The following is a 16,021-nucleotide window of genomic DNA, read 5'->3' as shown; positions in this document are numbered from 1 at the left end:
CAGTTAGCGACGCAGGGAGACACATCATGTTGGTATGCACAGATGACCTCTTGGTTTTAGAGGCATGGTTTCAACCTAGATAGACTGACATTTTCAGTATTCCCTGGATGCACCTTCACTACCAGTCACACAGACAAAGATCACTCGACTCATTCGTCAGGATCTTATACAGTTGGACACCAGGAGGACATGGGTAGAGCCAGTGCAAGAGTTGGGCACGAAGATGACTTTCTACAAGGAGCATCTTCTCCAACTCTCGGGAGATGGGTTTGTGATTTGTCCGAGCTACATGGACACTCATCTGTCTCATAGTTTGCGATGCGCTGTAGGTCAGATTCGCACATCCTCGCACCATTTGGAGATTGAGACGGGCAGATTCAGAGGGATACCACCGGAGAGCAAGATGTGTAAATTATGCAGTACAGAGCCAGAGACAGAGTTACATTACATATGCCACTGCACTGTGTATTATGAGATTCGAGGGTGCTTCCATTGCTTATTCAGGGAGGGCTTTGGACCCCTAGATAGTCATGAAGTATGAGGATCAGAGATGCCTTGGCTTATATCTACTTGAGCTACAACGGCATAGGGATAGTCTTTTGAGGAAACATGGGACACGACAGTCACAGAGACCGATCACAGAGTTCTTTGGATCGGGAAAGCCAGGAGAGCAACCACCAGCGCACAGTTGTGCCCACGTGCATACTAGAGGCACCCTCATTGACAGGGCGATCGAGCTTGGGAGATCGAGGCGACCACGACCAAGACACAGGAGCACACTCCGTCGACGGAGACTTCAGCAGAGGATCAAGGACATCCTCGCACGACATCCAGAGTGTCATTGAGAACTTACTCTACACTTCATTTTCACTGTCAGTACTCACTTCTCATTTTTATTTTTTGCATTCAGTACCTTTGTACTTTTGTATTCAGACATTGTACTAGTTTCACCACTTTGTATCAGCTGGTCTCATAGGTCATTTTGGCCTTTTGAAGATGTTAATATATCATATCATATCATATCTCTCTCTCTCTCTCTCTCTCTCTCTCTCTCTCTCTCTCTCTCTCAAAATCAATTCAGTTCAAGTTTGTGTGTTACTATTGATTTCTCAGTTGGAGTGTCCGAGCCTGTAACAATGGTATCAAAGCTCAGACAATTGACGACTCATCTTCTACATGGGATCTGATCTTTTTCTGCAGCACACATTGGTTCTAGCAACGAAAAGCAAAAACGAGTGCTGGAAAAGCGGAAATTGTACTCACAAAAAAGAGTTTGACGAAGCTCTTGATAAGAAGATCAATCAGTTAATGAAAAGCAGAAAGCATTCTCAAAAGAAAAGCAAACCAACGGATTACCCCAGTTATGGGTCGAAAATCACCTTTCAAGGTAGCATAGATCCAAGAAGCGGGTTGGTTTCAAGGATGGCCCCGATTTTTCATGTTTGGACAATTCCAACAGCTCCTCTTCTTCTAGTTCCATTGAGGATGAGAAAAAGCAAAAGCGAAGAAACACCGAGGAAAGCAAATCCAAGAAGAAGTCTAGAAAGCAATCTAGCAATTCGAAGGAGGAGACCTCGTCCACTTCTCACAATTCAAATATTGAGAAAGGGAGTTAGAAGACCTCAAAGTTAAAGAATGGGAGTCAAGTAGTAAAGCTTGACACATTTTTAGGCTTCAAGGATACCCATCGAGCCAGCCCTTACATTTATGCTACAGTTTGACATGGCTGTACAAAGGGCCTTACCGTCGGAACAATTTCCCCAATGGAGAAGTGGGTAACACCCATCGAGCGAAGCCAGTGAGCCTCTAACCCTCAACCTTGGGGTTACCTCAGAAAAAAGCCAAATGCATGCCTTTCTCCCTCCTCCACGAAGGCATGTTTTAGTTATGATCTTCTAAGGTTGTCTGACAACCTGTACATCCAAGAATGAAGACTTGCCTTGCATACATGCTCAAAACATTGTTTAGCTGGAACAAGTAGAACATGCACAGATTTTATACACAGCTTGAAAACATTCTCAAAACCTAACAATTGAACAAAGCCAAGAAAATGGCAACTTGCACAAGAAATGCTTCTTATTTAAATAAACAAATACACATTTTTCATATATATATATATATATATGTGTGTATATATGAGGTCATATTTGAATGTTTAGAGAAAGCTATTTCTCAGGGACCGACTTTGACATGGCCTTTCTGATCTACATGGCCAAACGACAAGTTAGCGGGTACTCTAACAAGTGTACTGGCTTTTGCCAAGCTATTTGGAAGACTCTACACACTAAAGAAGCCTAGGAGTATATAGCCTACAGACAAAATTCCCCACCCAGAGTTTTATGCTTGTATTGAAGACTTTACCTAACCCCACCACGACGCAGACGATAGGACCCTCAAACAATGTAGCAGCAAAGCACAAAGGTACAGAGGAGACAGCACTCTATTTGCTGTCAAGCCCAAACAGCCAGTGATGACATTGCCGCAGCTCCAAAAAATAAGGATATATACGACAGCACTTGCAATACCCGATTACAGCACATTCGCTTGCTCAAAAAGTCGGCTGCTATTAAATCCACAAGAGCCATGTAAATAAGAATTCCTGCGGAAACGGAGTCGAAAATGCCCTCAACAATAAGCGCTCCTGAGCTGTTGGAGTTGTAGCCTGATGAAATCCCAGTCCCCACCCCTATGCCAATGGGTGTGGTCAAGGTAAAGCACACAGTCATTGCAATCGTCGAGAATGATCTGAATCCTGCCTAAGAAATCCAAAACCACCATCATCATTGAAAACAAACAAATAATTTGCACAGTTTCCATGAAAGTATACATACATACATATTGAGAGAGAGAGAGAGAGAGAGAGAGAGAGAGAGCTCCACCATGACCAACACTAATAGATGAAGCACTTACAAAATGCATGGCAGATTACCTGAGAAATACAACCACCAAGAGCAAAACCTTCAAAGAACTGGTGAAAGGCAAGAGCAGCAAATAATGGTCTGATGGTACATGGGCTTTGTGAAACCCCCAAGGATATGCCGATAATTATAGAATGAGTGACAATCCCTAGTTCCAGAACCTGCATTACAAGTGTGTTCTCAGCAAACCAACAATATCGAGTAGCAAAAATCAAACACGATCATCATCAAGAACCAATTTACCTGGGAAACAACCACATGTCGAATGTGAGCTGCCATATCTTCTGAAGTAGGCTTGGAGTTCGCATCTGCAAAATGCTTATTTACTGGCTCATGATTACTACAGGAACTGCCATTGGAGTGGCTATGGGTGTGAGACACCGCATGTGCTCGCATGCCAACAACATGGATATGGTCAGCATCTATATGTCCTGAAGAAAGGGTTTCTTTCAAAACGTTGCCTTCATTCACGGAAGACTCGATCCATTCTAAAGGAGGAGCGGTCTCCTGTGCTGCTTCTTCCTTGGCATGCTTCCTCTCATAGTACTCGGTGCCTATCACATCCACCAAGAGTGTGCCAAGGGCTGCCATCATTGCGATGCATCCCGAGAAAGGAAATTGTTTCCACGGGTAGTCAGGCAGGCAGCTATCAGTTAGCGCTGCCATCGCATCCGGAAGCATGTGCACAAAACCAGTGGCTAATATGACTCCTGCTGCAAAAGCCTTCGCTACTGCAAAGTATGGCCCATCTGTTTTAAAAGCTGAAAGCTTCTTTCCCAATAATGGTAATGCAACTCCTATACCACCTGCACAAAGGATTGCCAATACAGCTGCCAATTTCAAGTGAAATGCCAGCTCAACATCACGGCATTCTACCTCATCTTCATTATTGCAACTGACCATGGTGGTAGAGGTCCACACTGCCAGCAAAACAGGAAAATCTCTCTCTCTCTCTCTCTCTCTCTCTCTCTCTCTCTCTCTCTCTCTCTCTCTCTCTCTCTAAGGTGGCAGGTCACGTATGCAGCCAAGGTTCACACACAAGAGATTGGGTTCTTGCGTGCAACCAAGGGTCAGCAATGGAAACCCACAGGTCACGAAGGCAACTTTCATGGTCACGAACAAACGGATAACGCAGATGGAAAAGGACATGAAGGAGTGGAAAGAGGAGACAGAAGGATGGTGGAAGGAGAAGGCTAGCCTTCTCCAAATGCTTTCTGGTGAAAGCAAGCAATGGAAAAAGGAGAAAGAGGACTTACACGCAGAAATCCAAGCACTCAAGGCGGACTCTCAAGCACTTAAAGAGGAGGTTTCAACCCTCAAGCGAAAGCTTGCCGACAGAGCAAGCGGTGGACTTGAAGAAGGAGAAATCCAGCCCTCGATGATAGAGGAACTCAAAGTTATCAAGGAACAGATACAAAGGATCAAGCAGGAAGAGAAGCAAAATGTGGAAAAGACGTCTGCGTGGTGGATGTGATCACGAAGACACTAAAGAAGGTGGATGAGACTGAGAAATGGATAGAAGTCGCCAAGCAAGGGAAAGGGAAAGAACGAGCATCTATCCCCACTACCACAATCAACATGACATTAGAAGAAGAGCAGAGAAGGAAGACTGGAGCTTTGCATGTACGAGTAACCGGTCTACAAGACCGCGAAGATGTGGAAGAGGAATTCAAGGAACTTCTCTTCATGATGGGTGGTGAGGCCTACTCACACCAAGGCATGGAGAGTGGGCAAGAAGAAAGAAGAAAGTGGGGAGACTTCAAAGGAGAGAGCATTAATCATGTGTTTTCCCTCCATGGAAGCGAAGGACTTCTTGAAGAGGCATCCTGCACTAAAGAAAACGGGGATATTCCTTGGGGATGACATCACACTCTCACAGCTTGCCCATATGAAAGAGGTTATGCCCGAAATAAGGACAACTCGAGAGAAAAGGAAAGTGGCCTTCTACAAGGATGGACGAGTGGTTATTATGGAGAGACGCTCCGCATGACGACACGAGACCTATGGGACCACACTCAAAGTTGCTACGTGGAATTGTAATGGATCTCTACGCTTTGATGTAGGTGCCTTTGAGGATAGTTTCACTGAAAGGGACATCATCTTCTACTCTGAGATGCATCAAGATCCTAGTGGCAGTTTTATTTAGGGAGGACCTACAACCATTGATACATATAGCCCATAGGGATGAGCATGCTAGGTACATGTGGGTGAGACTGAGGGCAGGGACAGGCAGATACCTCTACGTTGCTATTTGTTATTTCCCTCCTAGTACGTCAGTGCATGCATCACCTAGAGGAAAATCCCCCTTCTCTATTCTGGATGATAACATATGGGAGTTTTCCAAGGATGGTGACATTATCATCCTAGGAGACTTCCATGCTAGGACTACCCATCACCAGAAAGTATTCTATGATACTTCAAAGGAGATTCTTAGGGAGCTTGATGTTACAAAGAGGGCCTATCCAGACTATCACAAGATGAGGAGCACACTGAGCATGGCCAATACTTGATATAGATATGGGGACTGCACATGGATTGGCCATTTTGAATGGCCTACAAAGATTGAGGTTTTACATGTTTTCCACATTGACATGGGGCTAGTACAGTGGATTATGTTATGGCTCAACCAGGTCTTCCATTTTTTTAGGATTTCATGGTGGGCACTAGGCCAGTTGGAGTAGCAGTTGATCAAGGAGAGGTCTCCACACACACTCGGTAAACCTTCATGTGGGAGACGAATTCCGTGTACATTGATGAGTTATACAAGCAGCTATGCACTCAAGAGCCAGGACGGTCACTAGATGAGCTCACTCAAATACTGACGGAGACGCTCCATGATGCAGCATCAGAGACATATCCCCACAATCAGTCTCGATCTGGGAGCATGCCCCAAAACAACTGTTATGATGAGGAGTGTAGAGAGACGAGGATCAAAACTTCAGAGGGAGGTGATCATCGATATTACCACACATAGACAGTCACGGATTATCTTTTGCCGCCTAGTGCGACGAAAGAGTGGGCTTATATATCTCAGTTAGAGCGGGATTTGTATTAGCTATTTATGAGTCAAAATTCAGGCGAGGCATGGAGGCTATTCCAAGAGCATTCACCACCACCAACCATCACTTCCAAAGAGACATGGGGGGAATATGCCACATCTCTCTACACGGCATTAGGCCACCTTCGCCGGACCCACCAAAGACATGCCCAAATACATGTACCTTCTTTACTGTTGAAAGGGTAAGGAAAGCCAATGACAGGATGAAGACACGGAGAGCACATGATCACGATGGTCTAGTAGCAGATCACTTCATCCATGCCAGAGATATGCTTGTAGAGCTTCTTGCTATGATGTTTAATCGAGCCAAGTATGAGGGTTTTCCTGAGACTTGGAGTATGTCCACAATTGTGCCTAGTTTCAAGTCAAGAGATCCCAAGGAATTATCACACAATCATGGTTGGTCACACATTGGCTAGGCTGTATGCATCTATTCTTGAGCAAGAGCTGAGTAGATGGGCAAAGAGAAAGGGCATACGAGCATCAGGGCAAGCAGGATTTAGGAGAGGTTTCTCTACTCTGGCCAGATTCTGACACTCAAATCTATGATTGAGGAGGGTAGACACCATGGTAGAAGGATCTATGGTAGCTTTGTGGATTTCCACAGCTTATGACACAGTGCCGAGAGCCAGACTTATACGTAGACTACAGGACATGGGTGTGCCCACACAGCTGATATGGGGGATCTTGGCTTTATATAAGACAGTGGTGGGGGCGGGTACTGTGAAGCAAGGATTCCCCCTATCTCCGACTCTATTTGGGATGTATGTGGATGAGTTTAGTTTTCAGACTATGTAGAGCGAGAGGGAGACAGAGAGGCTCAGCTAGCAGGGATATGGATTCTATTGTTGTTATATGCTGATGATAATGTGTTGACTTCATATTCTCCACAGGGGATGCAACGTCATTTGGATGCATTACATTTGTTTGCCCAGGATAGTGGAATGTCAGTGAACCTTGGTAAGACCAAGGTGTTTAGCACCACGACATAGTGGGTTAGGAGGTCGGTCCCCCACCTTCTGTATAGTCGAGAGATTGTGGAGTATACAGATGCATATACCTATCTTGGGATGGTCTTCAATGGCCCAGTATTCTCCTTGAGAAGAGCAGCAGAGACGAGACTGACTAGAGCTTATGCAGCATTAGGGAGACTAATGAGGATGTGTTCACATGTTCAATTTCAGGAACCTCAAACAAAGCTCTGGCTTTTTGACACTCTAGTGGCTTCAACTATGCTTTATGGAGTTCAGATATGGAGACCCTCGATGAATCACCATGGCAGATCTGGTAGCCCTGATGGATGGAGATGTATGAAGAGGCCTCTAGTCTCTATGATTTCTCGGATGATTCGGGCTAAGGACTCAATGCGACATGACATTATTTGAGCCTAGCTAGCTGCTGCTCCCCTCGTGATCAAGGCACTTACTAGATCAGTATCCTTTATGCACAGTTTATGGGACCTCCCAGAGATAGATATTCTTGGCTAGCCCTTGAGTCCTCCAAACAACTAGCATTGCAGGGTGATACAGCATGTTGGTATGCGCAAATGACATCATGGATTCAGTTACATAATTCAGCATGGACAGATTGCCTCCGTTCCTTGGATGCACCTCCCTATCTATCACACGGACAGAGATCACTAGACTCTTACGTAAAGATCTAATTCAGCTAGATACAAAGAGCACATGGATACAACCAATACAAGAGTTGGATACGAAGATGGATTTCTATAAAGAGCGTCTTCTCCAACTCACGGAGGACGGATTTGTGACTAGGCATGAATACATGGATACACGCTTATCTCATGAGATACGGTGTGCTATTCGCCAGATACGCACACCCTCACATTAGCTTCAGATCGAGACTGGTAGATTTCGAGGAGTACCAGTAGAGGCCAGGATATGTCATTTGATGTCATACTGAGCCAGAGACAGAGCTTCACTACATATCTCACTACCCGATGTACTATGAGATCCGTGGCTGCTTTCATTGCTTGTTCAAGGTTTCGGACCACTTTCTAGAGTCATATGATACCCAGAAGAGAGATGCCTAGGCTTGTTTTTACTCAAGCTGCACAAACAGAGAGACTTGCTGAGGACATCAGGGGAGAGCCAGTCTCAGAGGCAGATCACAGGTTTCTTTACACCAGACAATGAGCAACCAGAGGAGGGATCTCCTCTGACCCCTTCCCCCCCCCCCCCCCACCTTCTTGATCCACCTACCTCTACTAGCTTTGCACCACCTGTATATCACTCATTGTACCACTGTACCACCTTCTTGATCCACCTACCTCTACTAGCTTTGCAACACCTGTATATCACTCATTGTACCATTGTACCATTCACGAAGGCAAAAGAAGAAGTAGAGACGACCGTCACAAAGGAGGTCAAAACTCAAGTACAAGAGGTAATCTCTCACAAGGTCGAAGATCGTGTGGCATCCACGTTACGTGAACGGCAACGACGGGAGGATATCGCCCTCAATGTTCGCATTGGTCGGCTCCCAAGCGATTGGAAAGGGGAGGGGGACATCAAGTTTCACGAATCATTTGCCCACATCCAGTCCGCAATCCCCATGGTACAGTGTGATCCAGCAACAATCACTTCTCTTGCACACGAACATCGCACCAATCATGCAATCTACACTTTCAAAACCAAGGTGGACCAAATCAGATTTCTTGAGCAATCAAGGCTTCTCAAGGACACCAAAATGTGGTTTGCAGAAGATCTTACACCCGCTCAACTCAAGCAAAAGAAGTCAAAACTACAAAAGATGCGAGAAGCGCGCATAGCAGGGAAATGGGCAGTCTACGGAGGAGGTAAAGCCATTAATCAAGAGTTTCGAACTCCCAAACCGGCTCCCTCCTCACCCCCTTCTACATAGATTTTGTTGATCTTGTTTTATCTTACCTTCTTTTTGGACCCTCAATCCTTAACTGAGATGTATCCCAAAATCCCCCCACGTTTGTAATGTTTTGTCTTTGGTCCCATAGGTCATATCTGACCTCCGTGGACGATAATACAATCTCTCTCTCTCTCTCTCTCTCTCTCTCTCTCTCTCTCTCTCTCTCTCTCTCTCCACCCGTCCCCCCCCCCCCCCCCCCCCAATTGTCGAAGCAGAAATTTTGGGGGACAGTTTCAGAAGTTCCAAATTTCAGAAATTCAGAAACTCGCTGCAGAAATTGTGGGGCATTTCAAAAATTTCCGAAATTCAGGATTTCCTACGAGTCGCGGAAAATTTCAGAAACAGTGCAGAGATTGTGTCACAAATTGCTGACGTGTCAAGCCACTGAAGAATGGATCCAACCTTCAGATCCCGGCCGAGGGGCCTAAACCCTTTCTTGATGTCTACCTTCTAGTGTCTTTCTTCAAGTCGATTCCCTTGGAGGACCAATGCAAGCGACATACCATTCAGATCCCGGCCGAGGGGCCTAAACCCTTTCTCGATGTCTACCTTCTAGTGTCTTTCTTCAAGTCGATTCCCTTGGAGGACCAATGCAAGCGATATACCATTGGACTGCCATCACCCTTATAGGAATACTATCTTTCTAGACAAATATCGACAATGCAACAACTCTCAGGTGGCACCCACCCCTCGAGACCACCAACATAAAATCTATCTAGACGCTCTAGCAATCTGGCTGCCCATGAATAGGAAAGAGATCCCTGACGACGATCAAACGCCGGAATGTGCCAAGCATCCGCAGAGAGTGTCACTGAAAGAAACTGCTCCATGCCTGCTGCTCTTAAGGTGAAATCGATGACAATACTCACCTGCGTGCAGAACACCTCTGCATCAGACTCAAATGTTATTGAAATCGCCACCAATAACCCAAGTAACAATAGGAGGCAGCAAAGCAGTCAAATCCGACTCAAAGCATTCCAAAAATGAGCACAATCACATGGCCTATTGGGAGCATAGACCGAAAGAAATCTCGCCAAATTCTTATCAAACTGAATCGCAACATACATTGCTCTGCCCGTTGGTGTTTCACTGAAGCAAGCGTGGACCAACCACAATGCGTACACTGCAGCTACGAGACAAGTGTCCACTTGCTCCTTCCCAAAAAGTCCGAGCACCAGATTTTATGATATGACCAGAAGGTGTAGCAATTTTATGTTCCTAAATGAGTAAAACATCCACCTCGCCAACAATTTTTCTATGCAAGTCCCGTGAATCGCAACATGCATTGCTTTGCCCGTTGGTGTTTCACTGAAGCAAGCGTGGACCAACCACAATGCGTACACTGCAGCTACGAGACAAGTGTCCACTTGCTCCTTCCCAAAAAGTCCGAGCACCAGATTTTATGATATGACCAGAAGGTGTAGCAATTTTATGTTTCTAAATGAGTAAAACATCCACCTCGCCAACAATTTGTCTATGCAAGTCCTGTCTCAAGCATCCTTCTAGACCCTCTCAATCTAGATGTCTACAACCCCTTGGCATTCCAAGTCATCACATGTGTATCCCTAGCATAAGCAATCATCACAAGAACTCTGAACCACCCCAAAAGTATACATCTCCTAACATGTAGGAAAGTCTCTCCAAGACTGTCTCCACAGGGGACGGAGCCCATAAGGCTCTTCTAAATTAGGAAGAAACCACAATACGTATGCATAGAGCCATTGTAAACCTTTCTGTACAGTGCATACTCTACATAAGACTGACTAAGTACTATGCCACAGAATGCATAGCATAGCCTATATCCAAAAGGCCCATGACTCATGAATGCACCACAGCCAATATACATAGAAACCATGTAATTCTTCATGAAATATGCATAAGCAGCAGGAGCTATAGAACAAATAATATCTCAATGAATAACATATCTCGAATTATGGGGAAGAAAACTCCTCTTTGTAGGAAACAACTCCTGGGTAGATCTGATGTAGCAATGTGATTCCACTTGAACCTGCTAGGACGGGCCACCAAACAAGATAGAGGGGGCTGGCTTCCAGGCCTAATGTGAAGTCCATGGCTGAAATCCGGCTGCAAAAACGCAGATCAGAGAAGGAATGGGTCAGATATAGAGGGCAAGGATGCTCCAAAAATGCAAGGGGCAAAGCTGCAAGAGAATGTGATAGGCTGCGGCAATACACCTCCACCACTAAAGGAATGGACCAGATCTAGGGGATGAGGCTGTTGCAAGGGGTCAGCCAAGAGAGGGTAAGTTTGCTCCTTCAGACTCTTCCAAATGAAGGTGGGTGCTAGGACAAGGGAAGGGTACTGCTTCCATATCATGAGTTTCGAACAGTCCTGATTGTCCACCCAAAATCTGGCCACAACCCAGAGCTGGTCCAAATTGCGCAATGTGCAATGTCACCATGCCACATCAATTGGCCCGTACAATCAGCCAGATCACCTCTGTGTTGCCATTTCATCAACAGTCTGCATGCTCTCTTTCTAACTCTCACAATCTTTCTCCCACTGATCCCTGCAGGAATCTTCCGTGCGCAGGCCTTTGGCAAGTCACCAATCGGAGGAAAATAACACCTCCCCAACCCCCCGGCGAGATAGAACGTTGCAACCATTTTTCTCATAGAAGTCCCTCGGCAGAATAATGTTAGCCTCAATATCCTATGCCCAGACATAACCATATGACTTCTATTCACAATCCTGTTGATCTCTGGCAAGAGTGCAGTGGCTCTCCCGTAAGCAACAGGCACTGCACGAGACTCTAATATGAGCTCTACTAAGAAAGCCCCTAACACACTAAGGTCTCAAAGGCAAGATCTTTCCCCAAGGATTGTTTGACCCTCGTCCCCCTCCATCTAAGCTCCCACGGATTCAAGTGGCTCACCACTTCAAACGGATCTTGAAATCTACAAGATCTTTCTCTCAAGCTGTCAAATCAAGTATCTCACTATTCATTTGTTGGATTGATCACAAACCAGAATATCTCATGATCCTTCCACAAGAATATACCGGCCTTGATTTTATGGTTTCAGATATCAAGTCTAGGGCATGTCATTTTCCTTTTGGAAGAATATGTATTGATTCTGTAATTTGGCTCACTTTTCTAACCAAGTGTGTCATCACTTAGTATCAACGTTCAGATCCTTGATCTATCCTGAACTGCTCTTCTGTCAATCATACTCATAGACATTCATCTTTCCTGGTCCAAAAAGAAACCTTGTCAGCCCTTTAAATATAATCTACATCAATCTTTGAATGGATTTTGGGTCCACCTGTCCTTAGCTTGACCCTTTGATGCACTCACATCTACGAGCAACCATGTCAAAGATGTAACCATCCAACCAAAAATGAGCTTAACTTGGCTTTGAGCAATCTCATAGATCTCAAAAACTTGACATGAAACCAAGAAAATCATCCAAAGTCCCCTCTTTGGTATGCCCTGGACCAAGAGCATTGAGAAATAGCAATCACACACATGCTGAAATTTTCTGCAGAGACCCTAGTTTGCTGCTAAAAACCCTAATTTCAAGAGTGATCAAAATTGAAACCCGTACGCAACAATACATATGGCTCATTGGGAGAATCAACTTTGGCTTCCACAGCTTCTTCAACCAACCCCCATCAACTATGCCGCACAAGGGAGAAAATGTGTGCATCTGCCCCTGAAAAAGGTTATAGCCACCTTTCCAGATAGAAAAACCATAGCCAACAAACTTGCAAAGGATTTTAAACGAAGCAATACCGAGAATTTTTCCACAACAAAGGTCACAGAGAAGCGCAGACCAACACGAACAGATTAAAGAGAAAGTAATGGTCGACATTAATTTCCTAATGCCCGCCAAGGGGCCCACACATGGTCTTTAGAATACTAGATTCTAAATGTCAGCCATATATTATGGTCAAGCACAAGTGTCATACCATTGGGTAATGCTGGAGCACGCAAAAAAAAATGCCAGGATCTTCCCATGATAATTCGCTTGAAGAGAAGATAGCACTAGAATTTCAAGTGCAAACACACCGTAGAAATAGGCACTCATCATCCGAATACTTGCCCTTGAGTTTACCATACTGAAAAACCATATTGTACCATTGTGCCACAATTCACCAGTTGACTTGCCAGCATGATAATTGAAAAACTCGGAATTTTCTGGTCCTTTGACCATATGTGGGCTATTTCTTGGCACCTACTTTTAGAACGTTTGAACCCTTTACTTGACCTCTTTTTATGTTCAAGGCATTGCACCATGAAAGAGCACAAGCCCAGAATTTCGTTAGTGCCTCTTGAAAAGTCTAACATAATTAATGTCTCATACTTCAAAGTCCAAATTAAAAACAAGAGTCCCACGTGACCTATATTTTGGTAGGTCAAGGATGTACACCTGCAATATTTCAGTCCAGTCCCACCCATCAAAATGTTCTTTATACCTTATAAAGCATGAGCTCACACACATCAGGAATAATTCAGACCAGATTCTTCACGTAAAGACAGGCCACCTCGTATTAAGACTCCGGAGTCCTATCTCAGTGGATATAGACAAATGAGGGTTCCAATGTAACTATAGAAAATCCTCCACAGTACCCCCATAACCTTTGAGAAGGAACAAGCACACAGATTGGAGGTTGACTGCAAAGTAATAGCAAAGATTTCTGTGCGAGAGAAGACAGACACATGAAGGAAGAAACTGGAGATGGCAACAATAGTCTCAGTAAATCAAGAACTAATATCAAAACACTCCACATACATGTTCTGAAAGAGACCATGAGAAAGAAAGGTCACTGTTTCTTATGGCCTTCGAGGCATCCGAGAACAGGACTTAAAATCCTAAACCAAAGCAATAGTATCGGCAAAATGTAAAGAGCTAGCCAACTCCAAAAAAGGAAGGCAAAAGCTAGAGTTAGACCAGCTTGAGTTTATATCACGACTAATAGTTTAATCTTCATGCATGAAACATTCATCTAACCCCACAAGACTCTTACCACAAACAAAAGTCCTTCCATCACCTTTGCTGGCTACCACACAGTGTCCTCGACAGAATAAAGAGGATGCAGCAACACCATATTTTGGGTACATTGGCAGGCAAATCTAAAGTACAGCAACTTATCGTGACAGCAGCATCCTTGCTTGCCAAGTACTGTGGCTAATGTCTTCACTTTCAAGAGATTCTTCTTGCATGCAAAAAAGTCCTTACAGAAGACAATCTGAAGTCTACTAGCTAGATTTTCAGGAGTGTAATCAAGTTCCTGATGTAGCATACCTTGGATCATAAAGAACCTACTGTCCATACAAGTGACATAAGATATGCTCCCGTGCAGCAGCTACTGGACCAAAAACTTTCAATGAAACAGAACAAAGCAGAAGAAAGCCCATGTAATAATTCAGCTAGAACCACCCATGTTTCACCCCAGACCAGAGATGATTTTCAAACAATCACAGCCATCACATGAAGGAAACTCATAGCAAACCTTCAGTGGGCGGATAACTATGCAGAGCTGATCTTCCTCTTTGACCAAAAGTTGCTGGCTTCTGATACAATTTAACGGTGCTAAAACCTTTCACAAGATGTACTAAGGGATTCAAGTATTTGAATGTTACCAAACACATAAAACCTGCAGGCAAAAGATGTTGCGGGCACTAACAATATTCGGGTGGACAGTATATTATATCAGTGCAAAAAAGCCCGAGTGCTTTCCTCACACAGGCAGTGTAACTAACACACCATAGCTTGCAGATTGCATATGGCATGAGGCTTACTCACATGAGATAAAAGGGGGAACTGTCTTGAATGCTGCGACGGATAAGCGCGACACACTCACAGATGTACAATCAATAGGACATATGATGCTATCAGTTTTACATCATCTACATATTTGAAGCTTCATGTTGTGGACACAGATGTAGAAATGCACTACTGAACCAAAAACCGGCTTCTTTATGATTGACAACAATGTCCATCACTATCAGCGCATCAAATTTAGCAAAAGCAGTATTAATTTGCACAAGGTCCATGAGTGGAAAATTTTTCCTCGAAGACAGGCACTTTACTTTTCCGTGAACCACCTATCATGTTCTAACACACAGATCTTTCTGGTTCTACCCAAAGGCTGGCACTGACTAATAAAGCAAAAAGTGGCCAGAATAGCAATCTACTCACAACAGTGGACACAAAGAGAAACTTTCCATGAGGAGGAAAATTGGAACATCAAAATCTTCAAATATCAAAAACAACCAAAATGACCTGATGTGCCTTCCCATGAAAGTCTTCGTCACACTGAACACAAAGTGCATTGCAACAAAAATACCTCTTGCTTGGAAAAGATAAGTGGGTGATTTGTCAAGATATTGCCTAGTCTGCAAAACAACATCAACTATCTACACCCTACATTTTTCATGACATTCACCCACAATTTTTGGCAAAAATGCAAAAGCTGTAAGTAATACACAATCCTGACTGCTTTGAATATGATCATAGACACCAGAAAAGAGAATCACTAACCTGAGAATTTCTCAGCTTCCTCCTTCACAAAGAAGGGGCACAGCAATGAAAAGGTGCCGCACCGCTCGAGCATCCCCTCTTCCGGCTACCCTCCCCTCACTTGGGCATGTCCGCCATACTATTGATCTATCCTGAATTAAGGAATTTTTTAAATCAGGCAATTTGCATTGAAAAGGGTATATGAAAGAGACTGCTAAATAATTGTGTGTGATTGTGGGTATGCTACATACATACACATATCGAGTAGAATGCAAATAAATTAGCCTTTGAAAAGAACATAGATTGAAAGTGATAAGCGTTGCAACGCAATATCATGCGGCAGGAGCAAGCACGCACAACATAGGCACGCCTTGATCTTCTCCCAGAAGGCCAAGGAAGGAGAAAGTCCTTGTCTACAACCGCGTCTTTTATAAGTTGCGCTAACGAGAATATGGCAGAAAAAGGGACAGCAGAAGACAGAAGTCTCTCTCTCTCTTTCTTCTTTCTCTCTCTCCCTGAATGTCCGATTCGCTGCAAAATCTCTTCTTTCAGCTCTCTTCTGAATCAATGGCCGCTTCCTCTCTCCGGTGCACCCACTTCTCTCCTGGGGGGTCTCTCTCTCTCTCTCTCTCTCTCTCTCTCAAAAACACACACAC

At 44.3% G+C, this 16,021-nt stretch overlaps 1 protein-coding gene across 7 annotated transcripts; it reads right to left on the bottom strand.

The window, feature by feature from the left end:
- Positions 1-2,058: 2,058 nt before the first annotated feature.
- LOC147432909 (zinc transporter 4, chloroplastic-like) lies at positions 2,059-16,017 on the bottom strand. 7 transcript variants are annotated; one of them, XM_086492654.1, is made up of 5 exons: positions 15,617-16,017; positions 15,387-15,517; positions 3,162-3,838; positions 2,930-3,079; positions 2,059-2,756 (listed from the first exon to the last, which is right to left on the bottom strand). In XM_086492654.1, the coding sequence occupies exons 2-5, from the start codon at positions 15,457-15,459 to the stop codon at positions 2,451-2,453; spliced, it is 1,206 nt and encodes a 401-aa protein (XP_086348780.1). In that variant the 5' UTR covers positions 15,460-15,517; positions 15,617-16,017; the 3' UTR covers positions 2,059-2,450. The 7 variants fall into 7 exon arrangements, with proteins under 7 accessions (XP_086348780.1, XP_086348781.1, XP_086348782.1 ...); XM_086492655.1 differs by having other exon boundaries at positions 15,621-16,017; XM_086492656.1 differs by having other exon boundaries at positions 15,723-16,017.
- Between the last annotated feature and the right edge of the window lie 4 nt (positions 16,018-16,021).

This window comes from Adiantum capillus-veneris, chromosome 20 (assembly GCF_014529385.1).
Source record: "Adiantum capillus-veneris isolate H3 chromosome 20, ASM1452938v2, whole genome shotgun sequence".
In the NCBI taxonomy this organism is placed as follows: Eukaryota; Viridiplantae; Streptophyta; class Polypodiopsida; order Polypodiales; family Pteridaceae; genus Adiantum; species Adiantum capillus-veneris.
The sequence above is the reverse complement of the archived record's forward strand: the minus strand, read 5'-3'. Positions and strand labels throughout refer to the sequence as shown.